The sequence below is a fragment of the Crocuta crocuta genome, unplaced genomic scaffold, assembly GCF_008692635.1.
Source record: "Crocuta crocuta isolate KB4526 unplaced genomic scaffold, BGI_CrCroc_1.0 scaffold120, whole genome shotgun sequence".
Taxonomy (NCBI): domain Eukaryota; kingdom Metazoa; phylum Chordata; class Mammalia; order Carnivora; family Hyaenidae; genus Crocuta; species Crocuta crocuta.
Window position 1 is genome coordinate 914,880 of NW_027527375.1, and position 23,493 is coordinate 938,372.

The following is a 23,493-nucleotide window of genomic DNA, read 5'->3' on the forward strand; positions in this document are numbered from 1 at the left end:
TAATCCAGTTCCAAGAGGCACTGGTGTGTCTGTTTTTCCTAAACATCATTTATGACACTTAGTTGCTGTTTAGGAAGAGGGACCTTAAAGCCAGGTAATTATCAACTAGTCCAACTCCAACAGGAGATTGAAGACTGGAGATTGAAGTGTGTTGTAAAAATATTAAGTAAGGGTTTTTAGTAAGTCAGGAGTCCATGCTCTTCCCTTGAAGTTTCAGCGTGACCATATTTAATACTACTACTGCCTGACATCCCTATATTGTCACAGTGCAACTGAGAACCAGAAGTTAGTTGGCTTCCAGGCAGTCAAAATAAATGTCACACAGCTTCTGTGTATTGAGAAGCTAACAGACTACTCGAAGAGCTTCCCTCAGATAACAAGGAAATTTTGTACTTAGCACAGTGCCTGAGCTGTAGCCCATCAGCTTATGTTTTACACTGTAGATTAAACCAGAGAAATGTGCTTGCCCTGCTGCATAATGGGAAAGGTATTGGGCCTGCTTTCAGGGAATTTTGTCATANTAGGGAAGTGATAGAGATGTCTTTTTGATGCTGAGTAGAATTGTATATATGTCTGCATGAATTCAGAGGATGGGAGGGCCAGGGAAACACAGGAGTTGAAAGTTGTACAGGTCCCAAAGGATGAAATAGTTTTTAGGCAAATAGGATTAGTTTTAATTTTCTGGTCTTCCAAGTTTGCAGGAGTGTAAAAGCTGCAAATTAGAAAGCGGCCCTTGGCTGCTAAGCCATGAGAAGCATGGGGGCGGGACCAGAAGCATGAAAAACAGAAGAACTCAAACACAGCATTCTGGTTGGGAGTTTTGGGTACAGACATGGGATGGTGGGAAGTAGATTTGGTGCCTGTAGGAGGGGTGTCAGGTGTTTGGGGTACTTTCGATGGTAGAAACTGACTACATCATGAAGGGCTGGGCTTGAGGAGCTAAGGGATTAGGAATTTGGGGGGCAGACAGTAGGAGCTGCTGAGTTTGGCACAGGGAAGAGTTAACTGGGTGAGGGAAGGAGAGACACAGAGGATTGGGGGCTCCAGAGAGAAGGGCTTTTTCTTTTAATTTCAGGAAAGGTGTTGAGGGTCTGTGCCCAGGCACCTGCAGTTAAAACCACTTGGCAGAGCCCTTGGGAGTGCCTTTTGAACTTCTTGGCACTTGTCATTGCACAGCCCTTACTCCCTGCTTTCTCTGATATTTACTTAGGCATTTTACTCCTTGAGGTAAAACCATGCAGAGATATTTCTTTTCTGCCCCCTGTGGTGCCTATCAGAATGTTCTCCGGAGTACTCAGTAAATGTTTGCTTGAATACAGTTTTGTCCTACAGCAATTTAAAAAAAAAAGTCTTTTTAGGTTCAGAAGAAGGTTTCATGAGTTACTTTCACATACTAATAATGCCCAATATGAGGCTTAGAGTCCTATTTTAATATTTTTTTGGCATTAAGCAACAGGTATGTGCTCACACTGTTTGCTTTTGTTGCTGCTTCATTTCCTCCCCCAAGGAAATTCTAACTGGGTTAGAAAAGGTTCTCCTGGAGGCACCTGGCTGGCTTAGTCAGAAGACTGTGCAACTCTTGATCTCAGGGTTATGAGTTGGAGCCCCACATTGAGTATAGAAATTATTAAAAATAAAACCTTAAAAAAAAGGTTCTCCTGAAATGTTCTCTCAGACTTAGAGCTTTCCTCTTTCTGGTCTAGAGCTGCCCAAGAGGATATAAATGTTCTTGTCTAAGGTAATTGAGGAACTAGGCTTTAAGATTTTGTTTAATTTTAATTAATTAAAATGTAAATTAAAAGAAGTCACGTGGCTAGTGACTACCATATTGGACAGTGTAGTTCTGGACCATGGCCCATTCTAGTCCACCTCAGTGGAGACCCTTGTATTAGTCCTTTTGTGCTGCTATAACCAATACCACAGACTGGGTGACTTAAGCAACAGATACTTATTTTCTCACAGTTCTGGAAGTCTAAGATCAAGATGTCAGCAGGTTTGCCGTCTTCTGAGGCCTCTCTCCTTGGCTTGCCTTCTTACTGTGTCCTCCCACGGTCTTTCTTCTAAGCATATGTATCTCCCTGGTGTCCTTGTGTGTCTAAGTGTCCTCTTAAGGACATCAGTGAGATAGGATTAGGGTCAACCCTAATGACTTTATTTTAACTTAATCTCCCATTTAAAGGCTTTTATCCATATGTAGTTACGTTCTGAGGTACTAGGAATTAGGCTCCAAAGAATAATTTTGGGGGACACAGTTAAGCCTGAAACAGCCCTAGAAGACCAAATATTTCATCTAAATAGGAATTTCTACCCCGAACTCTTGTTAAAATGGAAGAAGAGAGTGCCCAAAGTTCACCAGAACATGTCCATCAAAAGTCACCTTAATGGCATGACAGCCAGTTTCTTCTTAATACACTCCTTCCTGTCTGTGCTAGTCTCCCTAAAGAAGGTGGAGGCAGAGCATTAAGGAGCATTTATATTGATAGGTACTGGAAGGTTACCCTTGATAGCCATGAAGCTGGGTTCTATCCTAGTGTAGGCTAGACATGGAAATCCAGTGGTCGTGGTGGAGGACGGGAATGATCCTCTTAGTTAGGGGCATCCTTTTGTCACAGGTAGTTCAGTATAAAGTATATGTTGATGTTTTATGGCCGTGCTGTCTGTCTAGGCTTAATGACTTGGTAATTATGGTGGGCAATGATAAGAGTAAAAAATAATCCCAATAAGAACCCTTGCAATGCTAAAGCTTATAAAAATATGTACATGTCCACTCTGTGGAATACACTTTCCAACCCTCTTTTAGGGCAGCTGCCTTGCAGCATTGGTTTCTGGCACCAGCCTGCCTATTTGTGCTAGAGCCCATCCTTTGGTGTAAGCCCATAGTTGTCTGAATGGGGTGCTTTCTGCCCATGCAGTTGGGTCCACAGAACTGAGACCGTCCTCAGCTGGGTCTGGGCACTTGGAAAGCTCTGATTGCAAGAAGGGCTGGGTCTGTGCAGTGGCCACTCCCCAGCCTTTCCAGCCTGTAGCCCTGACAGAATTTTGGCAGCACTTCCCAGGCCAATGCAAAACATGTCCAAGTGGAGGAGAGGCAGCTACAGACGTCACCATGGGGCCACAACACCAACTGTAGCCATGGCTGGGCCCTGCTGGCCTCTGGGGCTGGAGTCCTTTGCTTTGTTTTCTGGCCTGATCCAGGGGAATACCAGTGTGGTATTTACAGTTGGGGATGGATCGGCATTTTCTGTGCCAGTGCAAGCACTCATCCAGCTGCAGTTGGAGTTCTTGAAGCCTTTCTCCAGGTGCCCTGTGGAGGACTGGCCATACTGTTGGATGAAATAGTGTTGGGGTATTTGTAGGCTGTGTCTGTAATTGCTGGGCTCTTGGGACTGGGTGGCCCTAGCCAGTCTCTGAAGTTACATATCGTGCCAGGGTGTGGCCCAGGGAAACAAGCCCTTCATTTCCTGCTTCCCACTCCAGGATCCTCTGTCCTTAGGGATTTTGGCAGATGTGGGAGTGGGATTCACCAGCTATTGTTCAGTATTTCCAAAACCTAAAGAAGATTGCATTTTTGTCTTCAATAAAGCTGCAGAGGCTAATTAAAACATCAAATATCAAGTGTCCTTTCTTTTGGCAGGAATTATGGATTGTTATCTCAGGCCAATTAACAGCTCTGATCAGCATCCTTACATTTTTTTTTCCCTGTACAAGTAAGACAAGAATTACATATTACTTAATGAATACTGTCCATTTGGCACATTTTTCCCCCCAAAATATGGGATCTTTGGCTAGGATAAGGGAGCCAAATGAAAATGATGTTTTTGGGGGTTTTTTTGGTTGTTTTTAAATGTGCCTGTCAAAGGCCCAGAGGGAAATTAAAAAAAAATTTTTTTTTTTAGGAATAATGAGAAAAATGTACTTTAAAATTTTTCCTGAAGTGAAGCAGGGCTTCCTTTTCTGGTTGAATTTCCTAATCTCAGGGCTGTATTGATTTCCCTGTGGGAATGCCTGGTGTGTTATTGGGGGTCTCGAACCAGGTACCTTTGGGGACCCTCCTGGGTCACCCATTTGCCACACCTGTATTGGCCCTAAAACATGTCTGTCTCCTCCATTTATCCAGTTGAGCTCTGCTCCATTACTTGTGTTGATGAATGGGCAGAAAAGAGAGCAATTCAAACCTACTAATTTTGCACGTGGTAATTAATGCAGGTTGATGAGTGGTAAACATAAAGTTATGGGAGGACCTCAGTTTTTCTGGGTATTCTCCAGCTTACAGGTAAACGGTGAAGAGAGACCACAGTTTATAGTGGGTTAAATGTACTTTCTGCTTTGTACCTCTTTATGTCTCACTGCATCTAATGAGTTCCTTATATTTTGTGATAACTTGCCTTCATTTTCTTAATTCAATTGGCTGTGCTTGGTTACCTTCATGCAGGTCTTTGGTGGTTTCTCTTTTGCATAAAAGTTAACTCTGATTCTACTTACATTTCTTATTTGACTGTACTTTTTTTTTTTTTTAAATGTTTTATTTATTTCCAGGAGAGAGAGAGAGAGACAGCGTGAGCAGGGGAGGGTCAGAGAGAGAGGGAGTCACAGACTGAAGCAGGCTCCAGGCTCTGAGCTGGCAGTCAACACAGAGCCCGACGCGGGGCATGAACCCACAAACCGCAAGATCATGACCTAAGCGAAAGTCGGACGCTTAACCGACTAAGCCACCCAGGCGCCCCTTGACTGTACTTTTTAAAAAATTTTGAAATGTTGATTTTGAGAGAGAAAGAGAGTGAGTGAGCACGAGTGCCGCAGAGAGAAAAGGAGGGAGACAATTTAGAGAAAGAGAGACTCCGGCTTGATCTCACAAACTGAGATCATGACCTGAGCCATTATCAGGAGGCAGACACTTAGCCTACTGACCCTGCCCCAGCTGTGGGTTTAATTTGTTCCTTTTCCTCCATCAGTTGCATCTTGTGACACCAAGGAGTTGTGTAGGCATTCTTGAAATGTAGGGATTTTGGCTCAAATATTTCAGAATGTGAACTGAACCCATGTCTCCTTAAGGCACACAGAGATGGCTTTGCCCCTTTTCAAACCTGACAGTGGCTTGGCTTTGACATGGATAGGTAGAATGAGCATCCTCTTGGATGCAATTGAGGAGCAATTAGCACAGAATGATCTAGTCCATGGACCAGTCTTCTTTAGCTGTTGGACATGGTCGTTGGCAGCAGCACTGGGTAACTGTGACACATTTGTATGTCGGTTGAAAACCAACTGTATATTTATGTTGAAATATTCCTGAACCAGTTTTTTGAGTATATGTATTAAGTTTTTGTATTTTGGAAGTTGGAAGCGAGTTGGACCACGGAGCTAAGCTATGCTGTGATGGAAGAGGTGTAGGGTCAGCCCATGATAGAAACAGCAATTGTTTTAGAGGCTTGTCTTCTATCATACATTTAAAGCAAAATAGCTAATAAACTACATTAAACTTGCTTACTTTATGGTGGGAATTTCCACAGCACTGCTTTACTTGCACGGGGCTGTCCCTAGCCTTGAAATCATCCATAGGTGTGTGTTTTGGGTCTGCGCAGTTTTGTGACACCAGCTGGCCTGCTAGATTTGATGCTTGCTGGTTCTAAGTGCCCTAGTTTGTTAGGCTAGTTTAACATCCTGAAAACACCAGTGTGGTATTTGGTGTCTAGAAGTAATGTTTGAGACGCAGGAGATTTGTCATTTAATAGTGGGGAGGTTCCTTCATAGTTTGCATTTTGTGGTGGTATGAACCCAGACAACCATTCATTGTAATTTCTGAACCTTTCATGCACTATGCACCCTGGCTTATCACACGTTAGTTACCAAGGTGGGCAGTGTGCGCAGTGTGAGTTAGATTTACTCTTGAGGTTTTTCCTTATTTTAGATCTAGGGCAAGAAGCATGGCTATTTTTAATTTCAAAGGAGTGTTCTAGGTACCTACCTAGTCAGACCAGAAAGCAGGATTCAGAATGCTCTGTGCATGTACAAGATCCATGCCCATGATGCTGTGATCTGTGAACCTTTTATAACTTGTATTGTTAACCCCACAAAGTGCTGTTTCAGTGGGATTTTGGGAATATGAAAACAAGATATTTTCTCTCTATTCATTCTTTTCAGTATTTATTAAGAATGCTTTTGCTTTTTTTAAATAGAGAATTGTTCTTAAACTGTGTACCTGTCCAGAATTTTTAAATTTACCTAAAGTTGTCATTAGAGTGGACTTAACTTTAGGTAATCCTATCTTATGTGTGAACAGTAAAGTAAGTTTTAGATATCATTGCCCAATCTTTAGAGTTCCCAGCACATGTCCTGAAAGTAACAATAAAAAAGAATTTTACTTAGTATAGTCTTAGCTTTAGTTTGCCATTAAATGTTAACATTACAAAAACAAAAACAAAATGCAGCACCAACAAGGTGTAATCTTAGTGCATGGTTTTAAGAACTTAAAGTGCCTAGAGTTTTGTTGTAGCGTATGTCACTATCTCCCGTTCCTTGTGGTATTTGAAATACTCTCAATTCTGGTTTAATTTGTTTTGTCTGTTTGTTTTCACCCAACATACTTTCAAAAAAAAAGTTTTATAACAAAACTTTTTTTTAACATTAAAAAATTGCTTATTTATGTATTTTGAGAGAGAATGCATGTGAGCAGGAGAGTGACAGAGAGAGAGGGAGACAGAATCCCAAGCAGGCTCTACGCTGACAGTGCAGAGCCTGACTTGGGGTTGATATCATAAATAAATGTGAGATTGTGAGCTAAAATCAAGAGTCAAATTAACTGACTGAGCCACTCAGGCTCCCCACCGACATAACTTTTTTTTTTTTTTTTTAATTAAATGGGGATGCAAAAATTATTTTGTTTGGATAGTGTTCTAGGAGCTTCTTGACCATTTGGGAGATGCCTGGAAAGAACATGGCTATAGGGAAGAGTGGTGTGATATTATCAAGACTTTAGTCTATTGCCTGTAGACTTTCTGAATGTTTCGTAGATATCAGTGCATTCCCGACAGGAAGCAGTGGCCCCACCAAGCTGTCTTTAAATGCATTATTTTCCATGACCTCACTTTCCTAGAGCACAAAAGCGTATCTTCTTTTTTTCCTTTCTTAAAGCCTAACTTCTAATAGGTAAAATGGTTATATTCTTGGTGCATGCCACCTTCAGTTCTTGAGTTACAGTGGTGGTGATTCTCAGTGAGCATGACTGTTTGTCCTCAGCAACACTATAGTTTTTTCCACTTAAAATTTTTTTGAGAATCTGCTGTGTGCACAACATCAACTTAGGTGCCCTATATGTTGTAAATAGCCATATGTGTCTTGTGCCTGATGTCTCTTAACATAGTGCTTGAACACCAGTAAACCAGAAGAGATCACCAGGAACAGATACCCACTGCTGGACATGGAAGAGCCATCTAGTTCCCTAGTCAGATTCTCACCTGGTTCAGCAGGGAAATCTAGGTTTTATATACACCACCTGTGTAAAGTAAAATGGAGCATTATCTTTTTCTTAATTGTTACTGGATGGTAGAAAATCATCCCTTATTTTTTTGCATACATTTAAAGTATACACTTTGAGGGGTGCCTGGGTGGCTCAGTCGGTTATGCGTCTGACCTTGGCTCAGACCATGATCTCACAGTTCGTGCGTTCGAGCCCTGCTTCGGCTCAGAGCCTGTTCTGTGTCTCCCCCTCTCTCTTCCCCACCCCTGCTCATGCTCTCTCTCTTTCTGTCTCAAAAATAAATAAACTTTAAAAAAAAAACAAAGTATACACTTTGATACATTTTGAAATGTTTATACCCATGAAATCATAACACTCAAGATCATCCTTCCCTCTCTTTTCCCTAGTCAACCTCTGATCTACTTTCTGTCACTACAGATTAGTTTAGGTCTTGCAGAGTTTTATGTAAATGGAATAATTATGTAAATATAATAATATGTACTCTTTTTGCCTGGCTTCTTTCATTGTACAGTTATTCCAAAATTAATTCATGTTACCTGTATCAACATCTCTCTCTCTTTTCTTTTTTTATTGCTGGGTAGTACTCCCATTGCATGGATATACCGTAATTTGGCTAATAAATTATATAGATACCATTGTTCACTTATTCAGTTTGTTGGTAGATATTTGGGTGATTACTGGCTTTTGTCTTTTATACACATTCATTTTTTTCAGTTATAATTGAAATTTTGCCTTTTTCTCTCAATCTTTCCCTTTCTGCAAAGTGAGTTTAATAGATTACATTTTCTCTTCTTTTTGCATTAGGTAAATTAAAAGGAAGAGAAACAGACTTTCTGGATAGACTGGAGTTTCTCTTGGATAATACTATCAGATACTCAATTTTGTAGCATCTTTGGAGATCTGATTTTAAAAGCAAATGTGGCAAGACTATTTTTAAAGAATATAAAAGCAGCCCTAGAAAAAGTTTCTAAGTGACTGCCATTACTTGGATTGTGTTCTTGTTCAGCAAAGCTGTGCCCTTCCTGGGAATCTTGGAAACTACCTGGGAAGGACTCTGACAGATAGCCAAGAAGAGGCAAAAGTGTCACAAAAACCAAGAATGAGCAAGTTTGCTGTTTCTGCTTTGCCTCTGAAAGTATTTGACTAAAGACTCACTTCCCCTTGCTTCATGTTCATTTTTAAAGTATAGCAGTCGAGTGATTCTTTAGAAATTTCTTGTTATCATTTCTAACCCTTCTCATAGTAACTTAAAGGAAAGGGGCCATGCCTTTTCTGCTCTGCATCTTTCTCCTCCTTGAACCCCTGGGCATCCTTCTAGAGTTGCTATCACTCTTCCCTGTCTCTTTTTCCTTCCTGTGGGCTGGCTGGAGGATGGCCTGCAAGACCAGACAGTGAAAAGGGGCCTGTCTAAAAATGTGAGCCACCTGCCTCTCTCTCCAGGTCCTCACTTGGCTTCTGTCTTTTCCTTTTTCCACTGATGACCAGACTTAGAACCTCTGTGACTGCGAGTTGGGTTCACACCCCTGTTTGTGCTCAGAATATTTCTTTCAATGTGGGAGTGAAACATTCTTCCTCATTGGAGTCTAAAGAGGTATACTTTTTATTTTTCAAAGAAGAATTTTCTAAAATATTACTGAACAGTATGGTAGGGTTACCTGTAGGAAATCTAAATCTGCTAACCTAACAGCAGTCAGGTGACCCACTAACAGCATTCAGAACTGGTGATCAGGGGTAGTGCCCACATCTGTCCTGTCAGAGAGGAGTTTGGAAATCTCCTTTAGTCTCGGTCAGTGCAAATCTGATGATAGGCTTATGTACAAAATCTATTTCTTCATGTCTCCAAGGTCTTATGGGTGCTTTGATTCTCTGTCCTTTGTCTCTGGAATCCATGGAGATAAGAGCTTCCTGTTTGAGTGGCAACTGGTTTTGCTGGTAGAATGCAACTCCTTCAGGTTTGTGCTTTTATTTGCAGGGGGTGTGTGTTAATTTCCGGGAAACAGTACAATGTGTGTTCAGGGTAGAGGTGAGTAATTCGGTAGTTAGACACCCACTGCAAGTGGTTGTGAGGGCTGTTTGAGTGCTCTGGTGGTGGTATGGTCCACAAACAGGAAGCCACTGCAATTGACCATAAAACAAGTGACAGGAGGCAAAGATGGAGGTGGGGAGAAAAGAGGCTGGGATTCTAAGGTATTGGGTAGTTGTGTTGAATATAAGTTGTCCATTGATTGGATGTGTCCTGAGTGAGAAGAGTCTAGGATGACTCTTAGGTTCTTGAATTATAATAGAAATGGTAGTGGTATTCATCAAAGTGGAAATAGAAGAGGAATAAGAGGTTTGGACAAAATGTCGAGTCCAGGTTTTGTCGTGCTGAGTTGACTGATCTGAGGAACCCCGGAGCTTTATGTCTTATCTGACAGTGAACATGGACTTGGAGCTTGGGAGGGAGGTGAATGTGGGAATGCAAGTCTGACAGTCTCCTGGGCACACTGTATAAGACTGAGAGGGCAGTGGGGAGTGCTTCTTGGGGAGGGCACTCAGAACAGGAAGGAGGAACACTAATATTTACCAGATGCATAGAAGACAAAGGACCACAAAGTGGACACCAGGAAAGAGAATTGCCACCCAGGCTGAGGGAGCATCTGAAGCAGGACGGAGTTGTTGCTGCAGAGAGGTCTTCAGGCCAGAGAGGAGCTCAGACATAGATAGCGACAGGAGACATGGGTGTCCTTGGTAGGGCTTCCAGATTTTGTGGTTTGGTGGGGGAGATGCTGGATAACAGAGCATTAGTTATTTGGTTGCGGAAGAAAGGCACAGAAAAGCGCCAGTTGGCCTTTCTTGGGAAAAGGGATTAGGCAGTTTTAAAGGTTATTTGCCATAGTACCTAGTCTACTGCAGTCTCAGAGCTTTCCTGTTCGGCATGCTAAGTTTTTATGTTTTGTGGAGTCAAAACTTTAAGTTTTGGGGGATGGCATTAGGATTGAACATAATGATCTTAGCATTCAGAAAAGTTTACTGAAAACTCAGTCAAATGTTTTTCAATTTGTATTTACCAATGTGAGACTTTGAACCTCCTAAGAAGTTCAGGCTTAACAGATGAAGGCTTTACATGCATGGCGCTCTTAAAAGGCCTCCCTCCTGTGGGCTGTACCTGAGCTTGTTAGGCCTGCTCTGGAGAGTGAATGGTTTAAGTAAGTACTGGGAGTGGAGGAGCTTTGTGGCTCTTGTCATGGGTAGGTGCTGAGGTGAGCCTTGCCAAATTTGGTTTAAAAAAGCCCCTGTGAACGCACAGTGGTTTGTTTGCTTTTAATGGTTTCCCTTTGGATATTTATTTGTCTTTAGGCCTCTCAACTACCTGGTCACAGAATTCCCGATCCCAGCACAGGAGAGGTTCATGCTCCAGACATGAAGATCGAAAACCTTCAGAGGTATTTCCTGAGTGATGGTGTGACTGTGCATGTCCTACATGTGTGCATGAGAACATATGATTGGCACACACCTGGTTGGTTGAAATTGATGCCTCTCTGCAATCAGGGGCAAGTTATCTAACTTCTTTGTGCCTCAGTTTCCAAATTTGTAAGATGGGGATAACACAGGTGTTTGCCTCAGAGGATTCCTGTGAGGATTAAGTGGGTTAATACACAGAGGTTAATACATACTAAGCACTTAGAAGAGTGCTCAGTAGTAAATGTTAGCTATTACTATTAATTATATTCTTTTTTTCCTTTTCTGTTTCATCTTCGCTGGCTCCCAACAACTTTTCCTCTGGCCAGGAGATCAGCGGGTTCGGCTGCTGCCAGTCACTGCCAGCCTCAAGTTAGTTTTGGCCATGAATTTGTGGCTTATTTGGCAACAACCCATTGTAATTTCTGGGAGTTTTGTTTTGGCGATTACGCTTAAGGCTTTTTCCCCATTCTTTTTCAATTTGTTTCTTCTATTTCCCTTCTCCCCCACATTTTGTTGTCTACCTACCTGCCTACCTACCTGTCATCTATTGTCTCTTTATTTACAATTGCTTTCAGGTGCATTACTCTGCTGGCCTTTGTTGATTAGGGGCTTCTACCAGTCCTGAGATATATTTGACAACCTTTGTCAGGCTCTGAGGATTTAAATGGTGGAAGAAAGGGCATTTTAGTTTATCAGTTTTCAGGTGGGCAGATTGTGGGGAAGAGAGCCTTTGGTTCGGCCCCTTGTTTTGTGCTGCGTCTTTAACAGGATGACTTCAAAGACCACCTCATCCTGTAGCTTCAGAGCAGAGGCCTGCATTCCATCAGGTACTTCATTTTCTCTGACTGTAGTGGGAGTGCTGGGGGACACTGTGTTGAGCAGTGTAAGAATTTTTAGTTGTGGAATAACATTCTCCATAAGGAAATGTACTTTATATATCCTTTAAAATCGTGGAAAATCATCCCAGGAGACATTAGATCAAACCTTCATGGCCACCTTTATGGGCAGGTGGCCATTTTATTGCCTTGATTATTCCAGGCCTTTGTCATTTTGAACCTGCAGTGCTCCCTTTTCTGTGGTATTGGAGTGGCTCTGCCTGCCCTTATTTCTTTAGTTCTCTGTGCTGCCTCCAAAACCACTGTACTCTTATCACTTGAGGGCAAGAATACAGGGTGACTCAAATAGGGAAGCTAGTCCTGGGCGTGATGAGCACCAGGCAGTGAGGTAGGGCTGAGCAGCATGGATGGCGCTGGCCTTGTCCCTGACCCAGGTTTTGTTTCTGATTTTTTTTCTAAAATTCTCTGAGTTCAGCAGTTAGTTCAGACTACTTTATATTTGGGTTAGCACTAACTCTGAACTCTGCCAGAAGCTTGCAAATTCATTTAGGGCATCTGTTGCAGTTCTTGACTGTCCTCCTTCGAGTCTTACACTAAAGGAAAGGTGGGCCTTCGTGATCATTCTGTTTGTTGCTTCAGTTTGATTTTTCCTTCTTTGGCAAACTGCCTTATTTATTACTTAGAAGACTTAGTTGGGATGTGTTCTTTAACTGACTTGTTCCCTGAAGATGTAGACCTGTGATTTTTGTTTTCAAGGTCTTTCCTCTTTGGGGGTGAGGAGGGCACAGATGATTAAGATCCTGTGCAGACCACTGTGTCAGGCGGCTCAGTGCTGTCAGGGAACCTGATTTTAGTGTGTGTTTTTGTGGAGGCTATGTGGCCGGGTTCTTGTTACTGGGACTTCAGAAACAAGAAGTAGCATACTGGGGAAAAGTCGGTGTTAAGAAATGTCAGGCTGGAGAAATGGCCTTTTTATTCAGTCACTGCCTCAGACTGTATTATGGTGAAGTTGATTAAAGTGATCACCAGTCTGAAAAGCCACCAGGAAAAACAAATATGGACCTATTAGCAGGCATCTAATGTGAACTGTGCTTAGCAGCGTAAGAAAGAACTCCCTGTCCCAAGAAGAGAGAGTTCAGCATTGTGACTTGTGTAAACAGAGTGTAGCTTACGGATGCAGGCTTGCTTCGTGCCAAATACAACTTTGAGCCAGCACTAATGCCAGGGTTGGAGATTCCTTATGTAGCCCCGAGACACCAGTGGACTGAGGACTGAGGACGGAGGACGAGGCCGTGGCTGGCTTGCGTTGCTGTGCTCCTGTAGTGTCCCCAGTTGGGCATGTGGGCACCACCTTTGCTCCCTCAGTACGGGGATACTTTTGAGTTTTGTGGGTCTGATTTGGGGACAGTGAAGAAAGGGTATAGTAGCTTGCTTGCTTCTTTGTTTTACTTTCCTTCCTTCCTCTGCTTTCCCCACAAATGTTGCTTCCCTTGTAGAAGTTATGCCACGTAAAGGAGTGTAACCATGTTCTTTACAAGCTCCCTTTCTGACTTGACACCATTGGTATGTCACTGCTTCTCTCCCATAGTTTCCCAGCCTGTACCTCTGCGTGGCACCTGCCAACCAGGGCCTGACTCCCCAGACACCTTGCTATAAGCCCTGGTGTCCTGGGTGGCGGGAGCTGGGTGGCTGCAGTCTGAGCATAGAAGAGGAGGCCCTGCTGGTTCTGGGTTTTGGCTTAAAGTTGTTAAATGGTTAGTGGAGTTTTATTTCTTAAACATGTACTAAAAGAGCACCTTTGAAATACCTTCTTCCGCAGATATTTAGGCGTGTTTTCAGCCGCCCTCTTTTTGAATTGAGAGTTCATAAGGTTTCTCAGGGGAGGACAACGAGGTTTCTCTGTGGCTTGTCAGAGACACCGCAGGCTTGTGGAGTGGTGAGGAAGTGAGAGGGTAGTGTGAGCCGAGCTGCCCCAAGCCTGAGAGGCCAAGGGTGTGGCGCGCTGAGGGGTTCCTGTCATAGGTCAGACTGGGTCTCTGCTGATACAGTGACCTTGTTACACGGCAGCTCCATGGTTACCCTGCAGCTGCCAGCACTCTGAATAAGAATGCAAATATCAAATGTCAGTGACCCTTTCTCTCCCTTTCCAGGTGTTTAGGACAGACCTGATCACCGCTATGAAGTTGCATGACTCCTATCAGCTGAACCCAGATGAGTACTATGTGTTGGCAGATCCCTGGAGACAGGAGTGGGAGAAGGGGGTCCAGGTGCCCGTGAGCCCTGGGACCATCCCTCAGCCTGTGGCCAGGTAGACGTGCCTCTCCACCTGCCGTTGCTTTTTTGCCCTGACAGCCAAGTGCCTGAGAAAAGCAGTGTTTGAGTTAACAGTGAAATAATGAGGCCTTAAGTGGCCATGGAAATGTGTAGAAATACATTTTAGGTCCATAGGGTAATGATTTTTTGAGGGCCATGGGCCTCCAGACTTCACATTCTGGCTGTCTTGGGAAGGTGCTGCTTTCTCATGAGAGGAGGGCAAATCCCAAGACATTTTGAGAACTGACTGGGGGAAGGAAAACCTCTTTTATTCCTACACTTGTCTCTCACATACCCCCATGTCATCTTCACTCTGGAGAGGAGTGAGGGCCCGGCTTGTTGGGTATTGTGGGGATTGACTGCACCTCTGGAGAGGAGGCCTGCCAGATCAGGGTTAGGTGGAAGGGGAGGACTATATTTGATGAATTCTCCTGTGGGTGGACTTTGCCCAGTTCTTGCCAGGCTTTCTTGGGATTTACTTTGTAAAGCACTTTTCTCCTTAAGGGTGTTGAGGGTCTGGGTCCTTGATGACTCCCCTCTGCATTAAGTCGGGGCCAGTTTGCTCATTTCTTTGCTGTCTTGCTCAGCTGACCTGGAGGCTCCTCACAGAGAGAGGATTCAGGGCCTCTGCTCAGCTAGCACCTGGCTTCTCTGCTGTGTTGTCACTCAGCTGTCTGCTTTGTGAAGTGGACTTTTTCACTGTTGCTGATTATCGTTGTTTTGGGATCTGTGACAAATGTCCACATAAATATTCAGGCTTAAATGACCAGTCAGATCCCCTTGTAGGTAGACTCCTGGCCTACGGAGTGGAATGTTCAACTGGGCTCTACAGGATAAACACCATGTTTGCCTTAGAATCTGCATCTGGGGTACAGCCCCAACTGTTTGAGGGCTGGCAGTCCCAATCCAGGAATTCCTCTCTCAATCTGTTTTTTAGGTGGGGGAGGGAGGGGGAGCGGGGAAGCCCAGCATCAGAGAAGTATGTGGTACCACAGCTTCTGGAGTTTTTAGTTAAAACCTTGCTCTTAGTTGAGTAGGAGAAATAACAGCCTTTGGTTTGCCTGAGTGTCATGTAGATAAAATGACTCTGGTAATTGTAAGGTTGATGAAGGTACTTTGACACCCCTTGGACCGCTTGTTGATGCTCACACAAACTGCTGACATGGTGGGTGTGGGTCTCTGATGCTGGGCCTTTGTTTTTAGGAAGAGGACCCTTCGTTCCATGTCAGGGTTGATTGGGTCTTGGTGTTGTCATTTCTTTTGAGTGGGGTGTGGTGGAAAGCTCTTCTCCAGGTGTTAACAGGTTGGGAGAGAGGTTTGCAGTTAAAAGAGATCCTGAGTGTATGGGATCTTAGACTGCCTCTTGGATTCTTAGACTGCTTAGTGATGGACAAGGCCTAGTTTTATTTTTAAGATTAGAGGCGATGGGTTTATCATGCAGTGTTCTGCCATGCATTGCCTTGCCTGAACCTAGTGCTGGGCCTTCAGCAGGGTGGTCAGGCCTGATCGGTAGAAAGTGATTTCATCCTAAACTCTTGCAAGTTAGGTCAGTGTTGAGGTGTTGCCAGCAGAGCAACTGCTGTCCTAGAAGGCGGCTCAGGGCATGCAGGATCCTGGGAAACCAGTTGGAAAAAGCTGGTAAAGCTGGTTTTGAGTACTTTTTAGTGTTTTTTCACTTGTATCTTTTTCTATTTGGGGGGATTAGATGACACTTCTACTTAGTTTTATTAGCAGTGACATTAGGGTTTTAAGCCTATTTGTTCCACGAGAACCTGGGGTTTAGGATGTTGGAGGTGGAAGCAAGCTTTGGGCCTTGTGATGACTTTCTTTCATGTGGCAGGAAGGGTAACCTGGCTGCCTTGTTTTCTTGTTAACTAGGGTCGTGTCTGAAGAGAAATCCCTCATGTTCATCAGGCCCAAGAAATACATTGTCTCACCGGGCTCCGAGCCTCCAGAATTGGGCTATGTTGATATCCGGACGCTGGCCGACAGTGTGTGTCGTTATGACCTCAACGACATGGACGCTGCATGGCTGGAACTGACCAATGAGGAATTTAAGGAAATGGGTGAGAGACCATGGGTTATATTGTTTTATTAACGAATGACCAGTAGAGAAGAATTTTTGGCATCTGGGTGAGTAGTAGAAGCTCCTCATAGCCTGGTGAAGCCGGCTCCATCATAGCTTCAGTCTCAGAATCATGGGCTCTTTTTCAGAGATGAGCTTGTCTGGCTATGGCACACATGTTCAGGTGGACGCCATCTGTAGGCGGCTCATAGACACTGGTGGGTTTGACGGAGGGGTGTTGTCTGTTGGTGTGGAGGCAGGATTCTCCATTTCTGCCTTGATCCACCCCCCCCCCCCCTTACTTATTTACCTCAAGGGAACTGAAGCCCAGAGAAACAAAGTGACTTCCTCAAGATGACAGGAGGGTCTGGTCCAGTTTCCTGCTTTGGTGTTTTGTTTGTTTTTCATGCAATGCCACTCAGATCCTTTCCTCAGCTGTGGCCTGTTTTTTCTCATAGTAAACTCCACTCCAGCCGGGCTCATCGTTTTATAACACACTTCTTATGTTTCTCACTTCCATGATTGTCCTTGAGGCCTCCAAACCTGGAGTGCTTTTCCCTTTTCCCTCTTTACCTCTGTCCTGGCTCTCCTTTTGTGAAGCCCCTGCCTTAGCTGAGCGCTCCACCACCCATGGTGGTTTATTTTCTATAAGTTGTTCTTTTTGTGTGTATGTACAGCCTGGAGCTTCTGTAGTTCATTTACTGGCACATCCTGGTGTCAGGACCAGGATGGCATGTAGGTATCATCTCTCACATGCCACCTCTGATCACCAAGGGCTACCTGAAGTGTCGTGATGAGCAGGACCACTGAGGTCAAGTCTGGGCTCCATGTGAGAGACTGTGAGGATTAATTAAAACTTTTGCTCTGGGACCCTGAGGGGAGAGAGATGTTTGGTGGCTGTCTGGCACACAGTAAATATTTACAGAGTATTTATTTGGTGGTAAATTTGAAAGCCCTGAGGGACAAAGACTGTTTTGTGTTGTATCATCAGTCAGTCTCTGAGCCTACCTGGTGCATACCACATGCTTGTTGTGCTGTCATGCTGCTCTCCAGCCTGTGGCATCAGAGCAGTGGTGTGGACTGAGCTAGGAAAGCATCACCAAAGGTCCCTGCTTTTAGGTATCTGTGGCCAGGATATTAGCAAGCCAGGAGGCTCTTTTACACAGTCTGTTCATAAGTTTTCAGAGCTCCCTTGGATGGACTACCATTCTGTTCCAACTTCAAAGATTATAAAGTTGTGCTTTGTCATAGCTGTGTAAAGAAAGACCAATGTAATGCATTTGACTGGGTAGGTGTCCCGTCTTAAGGCAGGAAGGGTACAGCCAGAGACATTGGGGCTTTGGGGGTGGTTTAAGTAACGAGTCTGGCCTGACTCATCAGATTGAAAGATAGCGTGGAATACTTCTGGCAAGACAGATGATGCGATTGTAACATAAATGGAACATATGCTTAAAGATGTTTGTTTTATTTTTATTGGTATTTGTAATGGTAAAAAATAACTATAGAGCATAGAATTGTATTTTCAAAGCCACTGGTGGTTTCAAAACTGGTAGGAGGAATTGAGATAGGAGTGCCTGGCCATGCAGGCAAGTACCTCATCAGTAAATAGGGTGTGAGGTCATAGCTAGGTGGCTTTTTGGAATGTGCTCAGAGCTTGTCACAGTATCAGCTCTGATTCGTTCTTCAGATTTTTAAAAACTTGAAGTGTTAATTTGGTGGTTTTATATTTATCAGAGTGCATAAAAGTTACTGGCTCTAATGACTTTTCTGTTTCTTGCCACTTACATGTTTTGTTAACGTATTTTTATTCTAACCTGTTTTTTCTTTCTGCATGAGTATTTTCATTGTAGGAAGTTTGGAATATCTCTCAAGTGGAAGAAAATAAAAGTCTTATCTCACCACTACTATAACCATGATAATCACTTGAAATTTATTTTTGATCATGCTTGCATAAGAATGCAGTTTATTTGATTCACAATGAGCTGTTTCCTTTGTAGACATTCCTTGTGTTTCTGTCTTTCATGTGTCTGATTAACTATGCATCTCAACTTTGTAAATTCAGAGAGTGAGGAGAGATAAACCAGTTAAAAACATTTGTGTGCTCAGAGTGAAATCTGTTCTCAGAGCAGCATTTTAAGCAGCAAGAAAGAATGTTTTTCAGAAAATACCCAAACTGTAATCTGTGGTCATGGTTTTGAAGTCCCTTACACATTACTTGTTATGTATAATGTTATAATGAAATGATAATCTAACAATATATGTATTTAATAGCCTTAAACCCTCTTTTGCTTTTCTACTTACAACACTACATCTTCAGCGCCTAACCATAAGTAACAAACTGTTGCATGGAGGGCTGTTTTTGCCTTTTAATTTGAAGATCCCTCCTTGGAACCGTCTGAGAGGCCTTCAGTAGAAAATGGGACATTCAGGATGGATTTAGTTAGAAGACTATGTATTGTAAATATAAAAATATTAATACTGTCATCAATACTTTCTTACTGTAATGTTTACTAATATGGGTGTATTAAAATGTTTTTGTGGCATTTTCCCTTCAGGAATGCCCGAGTTAGATGAATACACCATGGAGAGGGTCCTGGAGGAATTTGAACAGCGATGCTATGACAATATGAATCATGCCATAGAGACCGAAGAAGGCTTGGGGATTGAATACGATGAAGATGTTGTCTGTGATGTGTGCCAGTCACCTGATGGTGAGGACGGCAATGAGATGGTGTTCTGTGACAAATGCAACATCTGTGTGCACCAGGTATGTGGGCAGCGAGGCCCAGAAAAGAGCCAACTGGGGTGTGAGCCTATCTGCCACCAGGGAGCCCAGGGAGGCCAGAGGTCTTCCGCCACATGGGGCTTATTTTTCTGCTGTCCTTAGTGAGTTAACGAAGTGTGCCCTATGGACGACGTCTCCTTTTTCCTAGTAGGTTTTTACAGTGTTTGAGGTATTTCCTGTTACTCTTTTACAACTGGAGGAATAGGATCTCTTATGGAAATCCTTCTTCCCTCACCTAATGTTTTTATTTGTTTCCATAGGAGTGAAGTTTGTTTAAAAAGAATATATGAGCCCCCTCTGCCCTGGCTTTCACACCTGAGTTTAGATATTAACACTGTGGGGGGTGGAGGGCAATTCCTAAAAAAGGTGGTTAGTTTGCTATTAGTTTGATAGGCTGCCATAACAAAATACCATAGGACTGGGTGGCTTAAAACAACAGACTTTGATTTCACAATTCTGAAGATGGGAAGTCTGAAATTAAGGTGTGTTGAGAGGGGCATGTTCCCTCAAAAATCTATAGGGGCATTCTTACTTGCCTCTGCCTGGCTTCTGGTAGTTTGCTAACAACAGTGTTGTGTTCTTTGGTTTGCAGCTGCACAGTTCTGGTCTCTGCCTTTGTTGTCGTATGGTGTCCTTCTTGTATGTGTGTCTTCATACATGGCCATCTTCTGAGGACACCAGTCATAATGTATTAGGGGCTCACCTTATTCCAGTATGACCTCATCTTAACAGATGACCTCTGTTGGACCCTGTTTCCAAATAAGGTTACATTCTGAGGGCCTGGGGTTAGGACTTCAACATATCTGGGACACAGTTGCTAACATGTGTTAGTATGTAAACTGTGATATTGAGGAAGAGCAGAGAGGTCCCTTTTCTTGAATGTTTATTCCTGTCCTTCCTGATGCCAGTTGGCATCTGGTTGTTGTTTGCCACCATCCACAGAAAAGTAAATTTTTTGGCTTCAGTAAGTATGGGCAAAGCTCGTGACAGTCTGATGCTCTTCTCTCTTATTTATTCCTTAATGCAGTAATGAACTAATTTAGATTTCTGTGGGGACACATGTTCATATATACTCTTAGGATTAAAAAAAAAATGTTTTAATGTTTATTTTGAGAGAAGAGTGTGTGTGTGAGCAGGGGAGGGGCGTAGAGAGAGGGAGACACAGAATCCAGAGCAGGCTCCAGGCTCTGAGCTGTTAGCACAGAGCCTGATGCGAGGCTCGAACCCACAAGCTGTGAGATCACGACCCCAGCCGAAGTCTGACGCTCAACTGACTGACCCACCCAGGTGACCCTACTCTTAGGATTTAATTGGCTGTCTGTCATCTACTGATGTTGAGATTTAAAACAAACCTAAAAGAGAGACTCATGTGGAATAGTTCCTTGGGTGACCTCTCAGAAGAATCAAGTTTGTTCTGTGAAATTCTTCTTCGTCATTTTCTTTATAATAGGTCTTCCTCATGGGCTTCCCTTCTGCCTGGTGATGTCACTGCCGATAGCCTCATGTCAGCTCATCCTGACAAGGAGACATGAGGCCACAGTCTTTTTAGTCATATTACAGGCCATCTTGCAGCTCTAGGTTTTCAGAGTATCTGAGAGATTTCCTTGGGATAACATAATTCTTGCAGTGGTTTTATTGTGACTATTGATGTTGCCTTTTTGCTCCTGGTGTTATTTACCTGGATGATGTTTCAGTGTTTTTCATGCCATTTTACTTACTTTTTTTTTCCTCTGAGAATTTTGTTTGACAATAAGGGTTCTGTTTGAAAACTAGTTGAATGCCCTGTTTATAAATGAGTTCACTGATGTCAGGTCAGGGTGGCTTATCCAGGATCCCACTGTGGTTTCGTGACAGAGTTGGGACTGGGACTCAGGACTCCGGACCCCCACACCTGTTCCCAGTCCTCTGTTCCTCTTGCCACGCCACATTGTACCTTTTCCTTAACATTTACTTCATCTTCTTTTTGACATGTTCTTCCAGCCTTCTTTAAGGCATACTGTGCTTAATCTTTTAATTTAGCTTACACTTGATTTTTCAGAAAAAAAAAATTCTCTTTTCAAATGTGACTTTCTCTAGAATGCCTGATACAGACTTTTTTTTTTTTCTTTTTTAAAGTATTTGAAACCTTAATAGTATCTTTTAGTTCTATTAAAATTTTTTTTCCTGGTAAGTCTGTGTTGACTGTGGCTTACTCATGGCACCGACTTAGTGATCCTAAGCTCCAATCTTGCTGTTACTTAACTTTGCTCCTCTCTCATGCTTGTGGTTTCCTTTCTGCGTCCTGGATATTCAGATTGCATAGTGGTTGTGTTTTTCCTGTCTGGAGGATTGGAGCTATGTTACTGTGACTCTTGGCTTTCTGACTTCTGGTTCATTTAAGGATAAAGTTCTGAACAGTTTGGTGATTTAAAGGTTCTGAGTGTATTCTTCGTACCATCCTGGTTTTGTTTCCTCACTTATTTTAACATTTACCTTTTCTTTTTTGAACCATCTTAATAATGACTTTAGTTGTAAAATCCTTGATTTCAGCAGTTCAGGCTGTCTTGTGCATTTTGTCATCTTTATTTTAAATATCAGTTGCGGGCACCTTGGTGGCTCATTTGGCTAAGTGTTTGACTGTTGATCTCAGCTCAGGTCATGATCACCTGGTTAGTGGGATCAAGCCCTGTATCAGCTCCATGCTGGCAGCATGGAGCCTGCTTGAGGTTCTCACTCTTTGCCCCTCCCCAGCTCATGCTCTCCCTTTCTCAAATAAATAAAATTAAAAAAATAGACACCAGCTAAAGACACCAAATTCTTTCTTTGTCTACAATATCTCATTTTTTGTGCCTGTTGTGTTTACTTGGGAGAGTGATAGAGTTTAGTGAGTAGAAGAGCTTGCTGAGCGGTGGGAATTCAGATAGATGTGCCTCAGTTCATTCTTATTTCTTTTCTTTTTTTAAGTTTATTTATTTATTTGAGAGAATTTGGGAGCGGGGAAGGGCAGAGAGAGACAGGGAATCTTAGGCAGACTTTGCACTGTCAGCATGTAGCCACATGCAGGACTCGATCTCATAAACGATGAGGTCATGACCTGAGCCGAAACCAGTTGGCTGAGCCGTCCAGGTGTGTCTTCTCCCCCGTCACTCCCCAATTCTTAATTTCTGAGACCATCTCATTGAACAGCTTTCAGAGACTCAACTGCTTTGTGCATTTTACCCTCACTTTGTATCCCACCCACATCAGTAAATCAGAGGAGGAATAGCTTTCCTCATTTAGCCTTGTGGACTGTTTCAAGAATTTGCTGCCCAGTATTTAAAAACTTGGTGTGTGTAGACAGGTGCCTGTAGCCACACAGCAAAGCAGATCTGTAAACCTTTTTGACCTCCAGGTGTTTTCAGGACTGTCCCCTGGAAATAATAAGTATGTGTTGTCCCAAGGATCCCAGATACCTCTTGGCTGCTGTGGTCATGCTGCCGGGCATCTTTGCTGAAGGGAGAGATTCTCCAGCTAGGTGGACCTGGGAGTACCTCTGTTCTGTTAAAATCAGTCTAAGTGTTTTTAAAATAATAAGTATACAGGGAAAAGTAAATCTATCTTTTTTTCTGTTTTCCTTGGGGGATGGCTTCACAGGCCTGTTATGGAATTCTCAAGGTCCCAGAGGGTAGTTGGCTCTGCCGGACATGCGCCCTGGGGGTTCAGCCAAAGTGTTTGCTGTGTCCCAAGAAAGGTGGAGCTATGAAGCCTACCCGCAGTGGCACCAAATGGGTCCATGTCAGCTGTGCTCTGTGGATCCCTGAGGTAGGTGTGGCTCTTACTGGTAGCTTAGGTCAGGAGGTACTGGTTTTTAGCTGGGTGTGGCGGTGGGGAGCACTTCATAAATAAGGGGTATTATGCATAGCTAATGAGTAAAAAGACACCTTTTAGTTGCTATCTCCACTCCCCTGCCCCCAGCTGAATATCAGGCGTACTGTCGTTTTGTCATGGTATATATACATTTGTGGGAATGTTAACTGGAAGCAGCGGTGAGTTGGACCCTCAGTTGTATTCAGACTTCACTCTGGAACTGTGTCACAGCTAACCCACTGCTGACACACACATTTCTGGGAGTGGACCTGCTGTGCTTACAGCTGTGGCCTGTGGCCTGGGTGTCACTGTGTCCTTCCCCAGGGATCTTCCCCAGGGATCAGTTCTGCCTTTCTAAAGGGCCTGGGGAGCCATACACGCAGCATGGTTAAAGAACTGCTGTAGGTCACTTTTCTGTGATTTTTATTAAAATTCTTACTTAGCCTCAACCTTTTTAATTTCAGGTTTGGTCTAATTTATTTCAAGTCCCAGACCTTGACTAATTTAATTTGCATGGCACACTATGAGAATATCATTTGTGATTCAGATTTCAGCATTTCTTTTGGTGTGTGATATTGGGTGCATTTTTCCTCCTGAATAAAATTATCTGGGGATGATTTGTAGTTTCATGACTTGGGTTTTGGTAGAACTGGATCTCATAGTTGGTATCAACAGCGATACAGTTCAGTGATCCAGGCTGAATGCAGAGAGGATACCTTATTTATCTTGGTAATTTTCCACTTTGACTGTA

At 43.2% G+C, this 23,493-nt stretch overlaps 1 protein-coding gene across 4 annotated transcripts in view; it reads left to right on the forward strand.

Annotated features, from left to right (window-relative positions):
• The window catches only part of JADE1 (jade family PHD finger 1), a 59,940-nt gene that overhangs the window by 18,141 nt on the left and 18,306 nt on the right, over window positions 1–23,493 (forward strand). For 3 of the 4 annotated variants that reach the window (XM_077766828.1, XM_077766748.1, XM_077766880.1), the window contains exons 3-7: window positions 10,814–10,899; window positions 13,905–14,062; window positions 15,946–16,133; window positions 18,688–18,899; window positions 22,530–22,697. In XM_077766828.1, the coding sequence (XP_077622954.1) occupies window positions 10,814–10,899; window positions 13,905–14,062; window positions 15,946–16,133; window positions 18,688–18,899; window positions 22,530–22,697 (812 nt within the window). Of the gene's footprint in view, window positions 1–10,813; window positions 10,900–11,244; window positions 11,288–13,904; window positions 14,063–15,945; window positions 16,134–18,687; window positions 18,900–22,529; window positions 22,698–23,493 lie in introns of all 4 variants that reach the window. The other variant, XM_077766960.1, reaches the window with a different exon arrangement.